General features: G+C 37.0%; 1 protein-coding gene across 2 annotated transcripts in view; it reads right to left on the bottom strand.

Moving 5' to 3' along the window:
* PHKA1 (phosphorylase kinase, alpha 1 (muscle)) overlaps nucleotides 1-17,163 on the bottom strand; it is a 98,598-nt gene extending 81,435 nt beyond the window's left edge. For both annotated transcript variants that reach the window (XM_004685582.2, XM_012727232.1), the window contains exons 1-5: nucleotides 16,745-17,163; nucleotides 15,891-16,049; nucleotides 13,091-13,138; nucleotides 10,953-11,121; nucleotides 2,631-2,713 (exon numbers count right to left, since the gene is read on the bottom strand). In XM_004685582.2, coding sequence (XP_004685639.1) covers nucleotides 2,631-2,713; nucleotides 10,953-11,121; nucleotides 13,091-13,138; nucleotides 15,891-16,049; nucleotides 16,745-16,822 — 537 coding nt within the window. In that variant the 5' untranslated portion in view covers nucleotides 16,823-17,163. The remainder of the gene's footprint in view (nucleotides 1-2,630; nucleotides 2,714-10,952; nucleotides 11,122-13,090; nucleotides 13,139-15,890; nucleotides 16,050-16,744) is intronic.
* Between the last annotated feature and the right edge of the window lie 25 nt (nucleotides 17,164-17,188).

Consider the following 17,188-nt stretch of genomic DNA (forward strand, 5'->3'; position numbering starts at 1 on the left):
CTTGTGTTCCTTGGTTAGGTTCCTAGGAGTGGAATTGCTGGATCATATGGAAGCTCCATTTTTAGTAGTCTAAGGAACCTCCACACAGATCTCATGGAACAGTTTGCATTCCCACCAGCAGTGCAGGAGAGTTCCTTTTTCTCCACTCCTTGCCAACATTTGTTGCTAGTTTTTGTAATTTGTGACATTCTCACTGGTGTGAGGTGGTATCTCATTGTCGTTTTTTTTTTTCATTATGGTTTTTATTTGAATTTCCCTGATCACAAGTGATGGTGAACATTTTTTCATATGCTTGCTGGCCATTTGCATTTTTTCTTTGTAAAAGTGTCTTTTAGCTCTTCTGCCCATTTTTGGACTGGGTTCTTTGCTTGTTTTTTTTTTTTTGTTAGCTTCATTAGCAGAGCTAAGAAATTCATATCAGTAGACTACTAATAACCAAACTATAGATTTTATTTCGGTTTTTATATTAATTACTATTTTGTATTCTAGACCAGATCCAAAGTACCACACTGTATTTGTCATGCCTCCTAATTGCTCCCCATTATTCAAGTCTTATTTTTTATAACCTTAACTTTTTTGAATATTAGATGTCAAATAGTCTATAATTTCCCCTCATTTTAGGTTTGTTTGGCTTGTGATTAAGGTGCAGTTATATACTTTTTTAAAAAGATTTATTTATTTGTGCATACAGAACTGGGGTACAGGCCAGAAGTGTAGAGATGGTGAGAGGATTTGCCAAAGACAGGGTGGGGAAAAGAACAGGCAGACTGATGAAGTACACTGCTGAGGGGTACAGCAGGCGGGTCAGGAGAGGTCTGCCTCCCCATGTGGATCACCTTCAGGGCGGGGATGGAACTCATACTGAAGTGCCTTTAGCTTCTTAGTGCTGTGCTTTAACCCACTGCGCCACCAGGGAGGGCCCTGCAGTTATATACTTTTCAGAAGACTACTCCAAACATCATGCTTTGTCCCCAGTGCATCATATCATGGGATACCTGATGCTGGTATGTCTTATTCTGTTATCCTTCATCACTTAGTTAAGACAGTATGTGCAGGATTTCTTCATTCTACTGTTAATATGGTCACTCATAATTATTAAACATTTTGAGGGAGATACTTAAATACTATACAAATCATCCACCCAGTAATTTAACAACCATTAGTGGAACATGCCTGCAGCAACCATGGTAAGTTATGTCAGTGGTGATTTTCTAGTTCTTTCTCTATCTCTAGTCTTTAACTATAATTCTTCTAGAAGGAAAAGCTATCCCTTCACATTCATTCACTCATAACCAGTCTGAACTTGACATTAAAATTACTCCCCGGATCATAATAAGATGCTATTATTATTTATTTTGTTTGTTCAAATTGCTCCAATTTTAACAATGGGGAGTTCTTACAGGTTGTCTCCTGCGCTTTTCTGACATGCTCCTCTCTTTTTTTAAGCAATTCTTCAATAATGGGCACTACAAGATGCTACAATCTCAGCTTGTATATTTCCTGTCCCAGGAACCCTGGTTTCTTTAATTAGAGAATGATAGTTAGGCTCCACAACTGGGCCTGAGTGCTCATTGTCATTGTACTGTTAGGTTCTCTCATTGAACAGAACTTGGAGACAGAAATACACATGTGCAGCACACATGCATGCATGCGTACATGCACACTCACACACACTGATCCACCCACCTACCTATATTTATTTTTGTAGCGACCTTAAGTTATTTCCCATGTAAAATATCTGCATTAAAGCAAAACATGAGGAAGACAAGCCATACTTATTGCCCCACCTTCTCCCAAACCTGGCATAAATCCTGGTTTGTGCAGCAAACACTAGATATGAGAAGGCACAAGTAGCATTAATTCTACTTTTTGCAACCCCTGGATGAAGGGAGAGGTCAGAGAACCCTGAATTGTATCCTAGGTCCAGAGGACTAATAGTACCAGAAGGTAAAGCAATCGGAAAAAAAATAAAAGTCCTTTTGAATCAAATATGTCTATGTTAGATCTAGTATTCTGAAAAACACAGAGGAACACATTCCAGATTTACCCTTACATCTAAAACAACTTTAACAACTAGGATTTATGACAGCCATTTTCAATTCAATGATCACCATACAATAAAAGACAGTATCTCTGACAGGGAAGATGTTAAATATTTGATTTACTATAAATCTACCTCATATGGTAGTTGTAAAATATATATACAACTATTTGTTAAAAGTAACTATAGCAAGTACTGATCAATGTCTATAGTTAAAATTAAACACAGAAGCAGATTTTGAGTCTAAATATTTAACTGTCCATAATACTCCCTAGCCATCTTGTTCCCACTTAAGACAATAAGCCATTAAAATAGCACCAAAATTTTGAGGCAAGTTACCAAATATATAATCATGGGATATATAAAAAGCTTAAAAGAAATGAAAACATGGCATCTTGATTCTATTGATTCTTTAACTCCTTGGGGGAGTAAGAGAATGACAGAATTTAGTAAAGAAAGAGGCTGAAGGAAATTTCTGCCAGAAGCCTTATAGATTGGTGCACTGAGGGACAGCATTAAGAGAAGGAAAGGTTGTCCAGTACTTTAAAAGCATTGCATGCCTATAATCCATGACAAAATGAGTACTTACAGCAGTTTTATATGCAGCTTCAATGTAGAACACCAGGTTCTGTATGAAATTGACTTCATCTAGACTGTGAATGATATGAAGGCCTGAGGATAAAAGAGAATAAAGATGTATAGTAATCCACTACTCCCAAATTACCTTATCCTGTTTAGGAAAGATGGAAGGCATTTTGATTCTTAAACCATAAAAATCAAGACCTCAAATCAGTCCTGGGCTAGACTCACTTAGCATGGAGGGAATCTAAAAATTAAGCAAGAAATAGATGAAATTCCAATTTGACTATTTTTTCTTTAGTTACTTAGACTTTTGGTATGATCTAACAGGGCTTTGTCTAATCTGAGGTCAGGATGAATCAGTCTTTATTTTCCTCTTAAATATTATGAATGGAAATATGTCCCTCCAAAATTTGTATTTGAAGCCCTAAGGCCCCAACGTGACTATATTTGGAGAGAGGCCTTATAAAGAGAAAATTAAATATAAATGTGGTGAAAAGGATGAGCCCCTAGTATGTTAGGACTATTGTCCTTATAAGAGATATCAGGAGTCGACATATACAGAGAAGAGGACACAGTAGGGAGGACACAGCTCTCTATAAGCCAAGAAGGAAGCTCTTACCAGAAACTAGCCCTGCCAACACCCTGATCTTGGACTACCAACATCCAGAAATGTGAGAAATAAATTTCAACTGTGTAAGCCACCCAATCTATATTCTATTGTGGCTTTACCCTAGCAGATTAATATAGAATCCTTTCTTCAGTTTTCCCTCCTACACCTTGGTCGAAGATGAATTTGGAGTTACTTCTTGTTCATGGTATGAGGAAGCAGTCTAATTTCATTCTTTAGCAGTGAATATCCAGTTTTCCCAGCACCATGTATTAATGTATTGAAAAGATTATTCTCCCCGCCCCCCAATAAATTATTTTGGTGCCCATGTCAAAAATCAATTGACCATAATTTAATTGTTTATTTCTGGACTCTGAATTCAATTCTGCTGCTCCATATGTATATTCTTATACCAGCAGCACACAGTTTTCATTACTGTAGATTTGAAGTAAATTTCTAAATCAGAAGTGTAAGCCCTCCAATTTTGTTCCTATTCAAAATTGTTTTGGTTATTCTGGGTCCCTTGGATTTCCACATGCATTTTAATTATGCAAAGGCATCTGGGATTTTGATATTTTATCTATAAATCAATTTGGGAAATGTTGTCTTCTTAAGTATTTCAATCCGTGAACATAAGTTGTCTTTTTAGTTATTTCTTTAATTTTTCAAGTTTTATAACTTTATAGAATTTGTAGTTTGTGTCTTTTGTTAAATTTATTCTTCAGTATTTCATTTTTAATGTTATTGTCATAGGAATTATTTTCTTAACTTCACCATTGGAGTATTCATTTCTAATGTAAAATACATGATTGATTTGTGTATATTTTTCTTTATCCAGTTACCTTCCTGAATTTGTTTTAGCTTTTATATGAATTCCTTAGGATTTCTATATGTAAGAACTTATTATCTACAAATGAAAAGGTAAACTTCTTCCTTTATCTGATATTTTAAATCTATGTATATTGCCTATTTGCCTCTGGTTAAAATGGCTAGTACCATTTTAATACAACTGGTGAGAGTTAATATCCTTGTCTAGTTCTGATATTTTAAATCTATGTATATTGCCTATTTGCCCCCGGTTAAAACGGCTAGTACCATTTTAATACAACTGGTGAGAGTTAATATCCTTGTCTAGTTCTGATCTTAGGGGGAAAGCATTTATTCTTTCATCATAAATGTGATGTGAGCTATGTACTTTGTAGATACCCTTTATGAGATTAAGTAAGTTCTATTTCCTATTTGTTCAGCATTTTATCATGAAAAGGTATTGGATTTGTCTAATGCTTTCTCAGTGTCTACTGAGATGACTGGATCTCTTTTATTCCACTGATCTAATGTATTATAATAATTGACTTTCAGATGTTAAATCAACTTTGTATTCTTGGGATAAATATTACTTAGTTGTGTTGTAAATCCTTTTTATATATTGTTGCTAGTATTTTGAAGATTTTATAATACATATTCATAAAAGTACTGGTCTGTAGCTTCCTAATGATGTAACTTTGTCTGATTTTAGTATCAATACTAGCCTCATATAATGTCTTTGTGTTACTTGCCCTTCTGCTTTTTGGAAGTATTTGTGAAGAATTGCTCTTCCTTTAAATTTTTGGTAGAATTTATCAGTGACACTATCTTGGCTTGATATTTTTAAGGCATGGACTTTTGGGCTTGTGAATATCCTCTATTGCCCTCTTCATTTCTTTAATCTCTGTTGCTATGTTTACTATTTTATACTTTCAACATGCTTTGGATTAATTTTCTCCTCTTTTTTTCAGTGTCTTACAGTGCAATGTTAAATTACAGATCTGAGGTCTTTCTTTTGTTAATGTAGGTATTTCAAGCTATAAACTATCTCTAAATACTTTATCTTCTGCCTTCCCTGAGTTTTGGTATGATGTGTATTCCTTTTCCTTCAGTTCAAAGTTTTTCTAATTTCTTTTGTGATTGTTCTTTGACACACTGATTACTTAGGACTGTGCTGTCTAATTTCCACACAGTTGTAAATTTCCCAATTGTTTTTGTTACTGATTTCAAATAACATTCCACTTTCTTTTGTTTGTTTGTTTTTTAAAGATTTATTTCTTATGCATAGAGACCTGGGGTACAGGCCAGAGGTACAGGGCAGTGAGAGGATCCACCAGAGACAGAGTGGGGAGCAGAACAGGCAGATCGACAAAGTACACTGCTGAGGGATGCAGCAAACAAGACAGGAGAGGTCTGCCACGCCATATGGATTGCCTCCAGGGCCAGGGGTCAAACTCGCACTGAAGCAGCTGTGGCTAGCTTGCAGTGCTGCGCTTTAACCCACTGCGCCATCAAGGAGGGCCCTGACATTCTATTTTCAACACAGAAGATAGCTTTGTGATTTTAATCCTTATAAATGCATTGAGTTTTATTTTATGTCCTATAGTACAATGTATATTAGAAAATGCCTCATATATATATGGGAAGAACATGTATCCTGTTGTTGGATGAGGCATTCTATAGATGTGTGTTATGTCTAGTTGTTAATAAGTTTTCTATTTCCTTGCTGATCTTCTGCCTAGTTCATGCATTATTAAAACTAGGGTACTGAAGTCTCTGGCTACTGTTAACTTGTCTATTCCTACCATAAATTCTGCCTGCTTCTCCTTAATGTATTTAATTGTTATGCCTTCCTGATGAACTGAACCTTTTATTATTCTAAAATACCCTTTTACAACATTAGTAACAATTAGTAACAGTTTTTATTTTAAGGTTTTTTTTTTGTGAGATGGGTTTAACTAATTTAGCTTTCTTACGGTTCCTGTGAAAATAACTTTTAAATCCGTTTCGTATATATATAAAACAATAAACTTCAATTATTGCTTTACATAACTTTGTCTTTTAAAGAAGTTGAAAGAAGATAAATTATAAGTTTATATTTCTTATATTACCCTTCTAACCTACCATCTCTGATTCTCTCTATTTGTTTCTGTGGATTGAGTTATCATCTGGTATTATTTGTTTAATTCAATACAGCTTGTTCCACATCACCTCCATAGTGCTGCTATTAAATATATTTTATATATTATAAATCCAACAATACAATTTTGTTTTATATAATTGATTTTTAGGTCAATAAACATAAAAAAGATGAAATATACAATTGTATCTTATAGCTAATTTTGCCAGTGGCCTGTTTTTTTCGCATGTGGATTTAAATCACAGTCAAGGGTCATCTGATTTCTGTCCAAAGAACTTTTAATAATTCTCACTAAGTAGGCCTATTAGCAACAATTCTCTCAGTTTTCTATTTATCTGGGAATATGTTTATTTTACTTCATTTTTTTGAAACATGGTTTTGCTGTATGTAAGATCCTTTGTTGACAGCTCTTTTTCTCCAACCCTGTTGGCCTTCCTTTTTTTTTTAACTTTTTAATTTTTTTTAACTTTTTTTTTTTTTAAGATTTATTTATTTGTGCATACAGAACTGGGGTGCAGGCCAGAGGCTCATGGGCGGTGAGAGGCTTCACCAGAGACAGAGCGGGAAACAGAACAGGCAGATTGACGAAGTACACTGCTGAGGGGAGCAGCGGGCGGGTCAGGAGAGGTCTGCCACGCCATGTGGTCACCTCCGGGGCAGGTGGGAATCGAAGTCATGCGGAAGCGGCTTTAGATTCTCAGTGCTGTGCTTTAACCCGCTGCGCCACCAGGGAGTGGCCTTCCTTTTTTAACTGAAGAGAAATTAGCTGATATTATTAGGGTTCACTTATATGTGACAAATCATTTTGCTCATATTGCTGAAGATGTTCTGATTATTTGGACCTTTTAACATTTCAACTATAATGTAGTTGGGTGTTGATCTGTTTATCCACACCCAGAAATCATGGTAGATCATTGCGTTTCTGAGATGTGTAGATTAATGTTTCTCATCACAGTTAGTAAGTTTTCGGCCATTATTTCTTTAAATGAATATACTCTCTGCTCCTTATTATCCTTCTGGAACTCTCAGTATTCATGAATAGTTGCTCTAAATGGTATCCTATTATTTTGCTCAGATTGTATTCATTTTTCTTCTCTCTGTTCTTCAGAGTGCATAATCTATATTGACCTATCTTCAAGTACGCTGATTCTTTCTTCTGTCAGTTCAAATCTATTGAGACTCTAGTGAATTTCTGATTTCTGATTTTAGTTACTTTTCAGCTTCAGAATTTCCATTAGATTCATTTTTATATCTTTACTCATATTCATAAAACATATGAAATACTTTTATCACATATTTCTTCTTAAGGCACCATGGCTTTTAAATTTTTTTTTTTTGGTATTTTATAGTAACTTCTTTGAAGTTTTTGTTTTTAAATTAAACATATGCTCCTTGTCAAAGGCAGTTTTTGTTATCTGCCTTTTTTCTTTCATTAAGTTGGCTCAGACTTTCTTGTTTTGTTTTGTTTGCATGTCTCATAATTTTTTCATTTTATTATTTTATTTAAGATGTTATAAGAACTTCATAGATATGAATAGCATCCTCTCTGGGGTTTGTTTTTCATTACTTGTTTAATGACTTAGCTGGACTATTTCAATGAAATCTGTTTTCCCCACAGTATGCAACTTCTGACAGAGGCTAAAGCTTAGGTCATACACACTGTCACTCCAGAAAGTCAGTGATTTTAGTTTTAGCCATTGTCTCTTTGCATTATCTATTAAGTATCTGCCGCTGTTGGTATTGAACCCAATCTTAATCTCCACTAATTGCCAGTTGATTGCTCTATGATTTCATACAATGCATTAACTGCTCCACAGTCTCATAGAATTAAATTCAAGTCCCATTTCAGGTTGTGTTTGAGGATGTGTTTGTGTCAGGTTCTGTTTGACACTTTTGCTAACTCAAGGGGGTGTCTTTTAGCTGTTTCTTTCCTTGGTTCTCTGTTAACATTCATGGTCAGTCTATGGTTTAGATTGTTGTTTTTATTGAGCTTCAACCTCCTTTTAATTGCTCAGAGCAAAAATCAGTATTGTTTTTGAGAGTGCAGTGTCCTTATACTTGAACTTTCCCATACTCTGCTATGAATAAGGTCTGTACTTTTGGGAGGAGTTATGGAGCTTTATGATCTTACAACCTGCCTCTGACCTAAGCAAACATTTGTGTGAATTCTTCAGAGTGAATTGTGGTCACTTCTCCAGGACTGAGATGCCTGATCTACAATCAAGATGCTGTGTGGAATGGTAGTTTCTATCTTCTCACCTTGCTGCTTTCAGTGTGAAACCTCCAGAATGCTAGCAAGGTGAGCCAGGTACAGTTGGGGCCTAGTATTTTTGACCTGCTCTGCCTGGGGTTAAAATTCCTTGCCAAAAGTAGAACTGGAGGGTAGAAAGGGAGTTCCTGACCTCTCAGCCATTCCTATCTAAACAAGAACTTCTGTAATTCAGAGCTGGAGAGGATGAGAAATGCTGGCAACCTACCTACATCAGGGAGATATTATAGCCCTAGGCTAGAAGCTAGGGAGAAGAGGGACTCTTCTATTCTTGGCTGCACCCACCTCAAGTAGTGCATCTGTCAACTTGAGCTTGGGGTGAGGAAATAGGTTATGGCACAAACACCACACTCACACTTGTTTTACCAAGATTTAAATTTCCTGGAATAAATATTTCTTCACTTGCTACATGTCCTTAAGAGCAATTTTTGGTGACTGTAAGTGGTTGGTCTTATATTTTTATTTTTTATTGTTAATAGTTAATTAATCATTTACTATGAGACTCATGCTATCCAAAATATTTTCTCAAAATGTTATTTTCTTTTTTTTAATTTTTATTTATGACATACCATGATTTTATACCCTTGTTCATTTTTTCCACAATATGGGGTTCTCTCTTTGGTGTGGTCATCACAGTTTTCCCACCACGAAAGCACCCATAGTTCTCAGCCAGAGTCCACTGTATTCTCCTCAGATGGTCTTTTAGTTTTTATCATCTACGTTATTTTGTGCAGAAGAGGGTACATGGAACTCTCTGTGCTAACATACCATAAGTCAGAGTCAGCTTTTGTCTAAAACCTCTCTTTTAACCTAAGTTGAGATATTTAAGATTTCAAAAATATACAAAGAATAGCTAAATTTTCCATGGTGATCTTTTATACTCTACCTAGTGGTTATCTCTCACATCTATCCTTTTCATCCTTAGGACAACTGCCTTACTTAAGCTCAACACCATTTCTTACCTAAAGTATTTCAGTAACCTCACATCTAGTCTTACATTTTAATTTCCTTTCCCACCCAATCTATCCTCTGGTTACTGGAATGAATCATCTGAAACTGTCTTCATTATCTACCTTGAGTGGTTGTTTACTAACTACAAAGTAAACTCCAACTATTCAGTACAAAGCCCTTAACAGCTAGTTCTAACTTTCTAGCTTCATCTCTTTCTATTTTTCCAGGCCTATCTTATACTCTAACCATAGAAGTTAGTTAGTGTTACCTTGGTGACTAATACATTTAAAAATTCTGTATAGTAGTCACACTATTCCCTTTCCTGTTTTCTGACTTATGAATTTCTACTTACTCTTCAAAGTCCTAATCAAATAACATCTAACTTATTCCAAATACCCATCAGAGTCAGCATTGGGTTGAAAACCAAATGTTAAGTCAGGAATCAACAAACATTTGTTGAATGAGCAAATGTCTCTCATAAGCCTTCTTAGTGTATTTATGTTTCCTTTCTGAGATCAAAAATGAAAAACTGTAAGAGAGATTTTTAACATTGTTTGCTTTATATAAAAACACTCCGGGGTTGGCATTACAGGGATATTAAATGGAGTTATAACTGCCATTCTTTTTAAATAAATAAAGCCTAAACATACAATATTCATGGAGGGAGAAGTGGCTAGCTAGTTTATAATTTCAAGAAGAGGTTTTTCAGCTTCTAGGCTGTATGTTCTAGAATAAGAGAAAGGCTTTATTATCATTTATTTATTTATGCATGAAGAGCAAAAGAATATTCTGGGGGAATTCCCATCCTGAATACCCTTAGTACAAAAGAGTACTCTAATGATATAGGAAGATAAAGAAATTGAAATGTAAAAAGTATGATACTGTGAGAAGTACCTTTACTTAATCAGGATGATCTAGCAAAGGTCTTGTTTAGTTTACAAACTGAATATAACTGGATTCATAGTTCTCCTCAAGTTAGGAGAAATAAAGGGAAATTATGCTATTTCTTACACTTCCCTTATTCAGATAATAAAATCATCTGAAAAGGGCTTATTATTCAATAATAAAAATAGAGATTTGAGTTCTGATTCCTAAATTAATACTCTTAATATAATTTAGATTCTATAAACATGCCCTTCTTATAGTATATTCATAGAGCAGTATAAAGTAGGTAACTTAATTTATGTTGGTACTAACTACAAATTTGTTAGTGCACAGTATAGTAACAAGCAATAATCTCTAGTTCTTTCCAATCTCATGGTAACTGAGGATTAACAAAAGATAAAACACCTGCCTAGAGAAAATCTACAATAGATTTCCTGGTTCTCAGTTTAAAAAAATATTACTTAGTGCCTCCAACTTGTTTCTCAATGTAAAAGAATATTAACTAGGTCTAAAGACATAAAAGAAAATTAGAAAAATATTATTTTTCCAGTAGGCATCTTTGAGCAATGTAAACAAGCATGTTGTTTTGGGTCAACAGCTTAGAGAAGTCACATTGTGCCAGAACAAGTGCTCCACACTGCAGACGCTCTGGTATTTCTCTCCTTGTACTAACCTGAGGCAGTCATCTGTGCTAAGAAGAGCAGGTATACAGAGGTAGCATCCAACTGCAGGTGTCCCCACTGGTCATCACCTACCACAGTAGCACAAGTTTTGGTGTTATACTTGGCATGGAGGCTATCCTTGGTACTCTGGCTATACTTGAAGGATTCTACTTTGTCCACCTGAAGGAAACAAAAACAGTAAAAGGATATGCATAAAAATCAACCCATATACCATACTTCCATAGTGCTCTGACACATATTATTGCATTTGGTCACCAGGCAATTGTTAATGTTTAAAATGTATCACTGCCTCTTTTTTCCTATACTAAAACAACTAGAAAGTCTGTTGCTGCTGGTATTTAATTTAAGCAATTTAATTAGAAAATAGTATCAGTTAAAACAAGCTTTCCAGGCCCTCCCTGGTGGTGCAGTGGGTTAAAGCAGAGCACTAAGAAGCTAAAGTCACTTCAGCATGAGTTGGATCCCCCGCCCAGGAGGAAACCCATATAGCACAGCAGACCTCTCCTGACCTGCCTGCTGCTCCCCTCAGCAGTGTACTTCATTGAGCTGTGTGTTCTGCTCCCCACTCTGTCTCTGGCTAATCCTCTCACTGCCCCTGCACCACTGGCCTGCACCCTAGTTCTGTATGCATAAATAAACAAATCTTTAAAAAAGAAAAACAACAAGCTTTTCCTACTCATTACCTCTCTTTCATTTTTCACATATTTGTTTCGTCACCAGTGACTGCGTGAGAACAAGTTAGTAAGAGATGAGGAATGAAAAATATACATATGGTCATGAAACAGGTAGGAATTTTGAGGCAAACTAGAACAAAAGGATATACTTTTTGAAGGAGGATTCAAAAGAGCTGGGTGCGGTGTCAGAAAAGTTATCTAAAAAGTTGAAACAGAGGCCATAAAGAAAACCATCTGTAATGGAGAAAATAGATTTGATCATATGTGTATCTAATATATGACAGTAACTACTGGATCTTTTAATATGATTGATGGTATTAGTGATTTTATCAACCAACCTGGTAAGGTAGAAAATACAACTACCTTAAATACAACAAATGTAGCAAAGAGGGTTGGTAGAAAGAAATCATGATCATGAGATAGTCCAATAGAGAGTACAGAAGTCAGGAGCTGATTTCCTTCTACTTGCTGCATGCCTATGGGTGACCCATTTATCAATTTGGTCATCAATTTCTTCTAATAAAATCTCAAGAAAAACAGTTCAGATTTCATGTCTGCAACATGTATTAAGATCTCTTAGGATAAAAGTAAAACATTTTTGAATAGAAAAAAATACCATAAACGTAAGACATAAGCCATAGACGGCTAAAATAGATTTGCAATGTATGTGACGAAGGATTAATATCCATAATGTACTGTAACTCCTGAAGCAAGTAAGAAAAAGGCAACTCAAAAGAAAAATAGGCAAAGGATCGAAAAAACACTTCACAGAAAAGGAAATAGAAATTTTCAATCTATACATGAAAGGACACTCAATTTCATTCAAGATTACAAAAATATAAATCAGAGCAAGGAGACATAAGTCCCAGTCCCTTAGCTCCAATCTTATAAATTCTAAAACACTTCCCAAGATTTTTCCTCTAATTTTTACCCCAAAGTCCATTTGGTGACAACACCTGTTTCAGATTGATCTGGACCTACTTGTAGTCTTTATTTATACTTAGTGTGAAAATGTGTGTTCCTCTTTAGAGAGAGAAATGGCTTTTGATAGAATGCTGTTCTGGACCTTCTGAGGACATAATATGTAGCACATGCTACATATACGACATGCTAAGTTCTGAAAAATTCTGAATTCTAAAATTTATCTGGTCCCAAGAGTTTCAGATGAAGGCTTACAGACCTGTATTTTACTCAGTATACATAACTGCATGTAGAGGAGCCATGAATCATATTAAAAAATCCACGGTAGAGGAAAAAAAGAGACTGAATGGAAACATTCCAGGGGTAACTGAGTGCTGAAGTCATAGGTGACATTTCTCCCCACAATTCAACAATTTTCTGAAATTAGTAATGTATATTTGTGAAATTGAAAAAAAAATGTATTATTCCCTATAGCACAAAGATACTATTACAACGTGCTTTTATTAGAGAGAGAGTTGTGAACAATACTATACCTGTCTGATCATGCAGTGCAGCAATCCCCTCATCAGCTTCACTACACTCTGCAAAAATAAATGGAAATGAGACTGTTATAAACACCCTTAGATGCAAGAACACTTACTCAGCAACTGCAGTTGGTGCATGACCTTTTGGGAACAAGTAACCCTACCCTGGGTTCCTATTTACATGGCATTTACTTTATAGGTACACAGAAGAGCAGATTGTAGCTAAAAGCGGAATCAAAAGCTGTAGTTTATGACTCCTCCAAGTTAAAAACAACAACCCTGAATGCTAACTGGCAATTCTACTGCAGAGAAAAGGGACAAGTCACGTCAAAAACATAAAATAATGTGGATATAAAATACACCTATGGCCTAGAAAGGCCAATATCATCACTTTGTTTTAGAAAGGCCAACATCATCACTTTATTTTTTTCTAAACTAAACTAGCCAGGATTTGTTTTCAAGAATCCACAGAAATATTTATTTGGACATGTCCCCTAAAGCATAAAGTGAACCTCAATTCATAACATGTATAAGGTGCATTGTTAGTGTGACTCAATTCATCATCCATGAAAATAATAATACACTAACATCCTCAATCTCAGGTCATCATTATTTCTCTTACAAGGACTTGGTTATTTCTAAAATATTTCTGAATCATAATAATCTAAAATTCTAATTACTCATTATATACTATACAAGTTGGTATAATATAGTAATAACAACTGTGTTTAATTGTAATATGGTACAGCAATAATATATATACTAGAAGGGCATATCACTGTGGCATGGGTATTATAATTTGTAAGAAAATGGTATCAAATAGCTTACCCATTTTATTGCGTTTTTTTGTTTCATATTCCAAAAGGAATCCAACCAGATTACTCTAAGCAATGCTGCCTCAGTGGTGGCTTCAGGACAAGCATTAAAACTAATCTACTTGGGAGCTTCTTCACTCTGTTCCTCCTTCAAAATATTCAAGTGAGACTATGAGCAAAAGGCATGATAAAGCTAAGTACTGAATTATGTTCCAACTCTTTATAAGGCCTTTTACTGAGGGAAAAATAAAGCGCTTCCTTGGGAGAGTTTCCTTAAGCAATTTTTGTCTACAAATGATCCCCTTCCCTTAAATAACTAAGGAAAAAATGGAAGGAGAGGGGAGAAGTGAGGAGAGTAGCTGGGAGGAGGGAAAAAAGAAAAGTGGCAGCAAAAGAAATCTTTTAGAGGACAAAGTACTTGCATAAAATAATGAGACTGAGTGTAATGCCTATAAGAAAATCTCTATCATTACTTTGATCCTCATGAAAGAGACTATCCTTTAATATACCTTGTTATAGAAAACATTTAGCACAACTACCTCACTCTGTACAGAGACTTGATTCAGTACTGAGTTACGTGGTACATGTCACCACATACCCACAAGCTGCTATCACATCCTTTCAACTCTCATAACTATCCTGGCTCTACTATGCCCATTTACATTTTCTTTAACTTAAACATCAAGTCTGAGAAATCATGGGCCCAGTGGAGAATTTTTAACTGCCATCAACTTTTGTGCTCTTGGAACAGCCATTGTCAGTCATTTCTGTCCTCACTTTCCAACTTCCAAGTCAGGATAAAATTAATAGAAAGCATGGGAGGTAGGAATGAGGGGGAAGTATCTGTATTCTGTGTTCCCCCAAACTTGTCATGTTTGTTATCCAGGTGCACTAGTTGGCATTAATTACACATGACTACTCATACTCTAGGGCTTCTAACCACACCAAGTGACATCCTGCTCTCACCTACTCTGTTTGAGGAAATGGGTCTGTGCAATGACTATACCAAGTCATATAACTATACATATATATTATTTCTGAAACTCATAAAAATGTTGATTTGTACTTCCTGAGCTAAAGCAAAAATCTCCATCTATTTTTTTCTAATAGCCCTAACTATCGTTCAGTAATGGCTTGAAGGAATAATAAATGTCTGTAGTTGCAGAGAACACAGCAAAACTTCTCCACTGCACGTACTGCAGCCCTGAAATATGTTAGTGCCTTTAAAAATAACTACATCTCAGTATTCTCATGTATAGAAGACTAAAGGTCAAATTGCCTAAATCTGAATCTTTTACACTAATGGAAACCTACATACGCCTTTCAACAGACAGCAGGGACTTTCAACATTAAGAGTCCTATGTAGCCTCAAAGATTGTTTTCCTGGTCATTCAAGAGGACACAACATCCTGAATCCTATAGATCTATAAAAGATGCTTCTTTTCCGAGAGAGAGGCCTTAAGACTTTGGCCTAAAGGGCTGCTGACTCTGACCTTATTGTGTCCCCTCTTGGGGGAACACAGACACAACAGACTCTAAAGCAGTATAAAAGTCAAGACTGTCACAGGTATAAAAATCAAGAAATAAACAGTCTATTCTCTACCTAGTTGGGCAAAATACTACCTATCATTTAAAAATGGTAAATACCTGACTCTACATTCATTTCAATGAAAATAAATATGCTAGAAACTGCAAAATACATTTACTTAGAAGGACGGTTATAGATTTTAGAAAAGATCCCAACACAGGATTTCCCACTGTACCAGAACAGACTGTGCCTTCTACCCCTGAATAAGCAAGTGTCAAGTTTCCACTGGAAAAAAAAAAAAAACAAAAACAAACTCTGCACAATACAGTAAAGCTGTTTGAAATGTAATTTCAGGAAGGTGGAGAAAGGCAAAATACAGTTCTCTTAGCTCGAATGGTCTATATTTCCTCCCATCCCTGTAAGCCCCCCTCCCGTCCTCATCTCTTTAGATTTTTATTCTCAGTACCTGCTCCAATTCATAGGCCTTTGCCTTATCCTCATCCCTGTCGGCATTCTTCCGATAGGCCAGGCCCAAACCCCACACAGCCAAGATGCTGTACACATTATCCCGGACCCAGGCATCTTTCTGATCATAGCTAGCTGGAAGCAAGCCAGTCACTGGATTCTGCAAAGCAGAACAGGGAGGTAGGGTGTTAATATTAGGAAACAGAATCTATCAAACAGGTTACTTAGGACTTTGGTCTTTGACTCCCCCAATGCCATTTTATAACTTCTTCTTCTGACCAAATACTATATTGACTAAAGTGAAAGAGCTAATTGAAATCCTGTGAAATTTGGGGATTATCAATCAAAAGAAAGGCAGCGTTTTAACTCTTCAGTCAGAAATAACGAACTACCAACGCAAAAACAAAATGAAGGTAATAAAAAAATGAAATTAATAGTCCAAGTGTTCACAAGAGCCTACTCTTCCAATGACCAAATGTTCCCCTCTCTCTCTTCATTGGCCGGAGGGGAAGGAGATGATGCCCAACTTAGGTGGGAGTGTCAAATACCATAAGAAAGTTCCAACACCTCTTTCAATTCTGCCCCTGGAACCCAAATGTATGTGTGTAGGGTTGGGAGGTCAGGGGTAGGGAGGGGGGGGTGCGGATAGGATGGGGGTGAATAAGAGGAAGCCGCCCAGAAGCCAAGGCTCTGCCCGGGCTTGTGGCTGAGGGAGCCCAATCTGGTAGGTGGCGCGCTAGCGCACGCGCGCTCACCCGGGGCCTCCGTCTAGGCAGTCACAATGCATGTCGTCGATTATTACTGCGACACACTGTCACTGCCTCTCATCGTAACAGGTGACGCCCCTTCACTTACTTGATGGCACAGGATGGTCTGGTGCACTAGCCTAGCGTAGCTGTCCAGTCGGACCCCGGAGTTACTGCGGCTCCTCATGGCGCCACGTTTACAGCCCCTCCAGAGAAATGAGCTGGGGACCACTGGGGCCCTCGGTCTTCCAAGGACGGAGGCGCCAGCGCAGCGCTACCGCCAGTGGAAACCCCGAGAACCCGGGCCGGTGGAGTCCTCCCACCACTCGGGCCTGGGGCCGCCGTCCAGGCAACAGGGGCCTCGGGACCTTCTCCCCGCCCGCGAGAGCTCGACCGCCGCCGTCCGAGGCCCCGAAGTGGCGCCGGCCGCTGCTCCCCGCGTGCCTACACCCGTCGAGTCGCCGCGAGGGGCGGCTACATCCTCCGCTCAACCCCTAGAGCTGCCGCGGCCCGGAGCCTCGGTCGCCACTGGCGGCAGGTCACCGCCGCGGCA

This window comes from Condylura cristata, unplaced genomic scaffold (genome assembly GCF_000260355.1).
Source record: "Condylura cristata isolate star-nosed mole 26May11 unplaced genomic scaffold, ConCri1.0 scaffold00019, whole genome shotgun sequence".
Classification (NCBI taxonomy): Eukaryota; Metazoa; Chordata; class Mammalia; order Eulipotyphla; family Talpidae; genus Condylura; species Condylura cristata.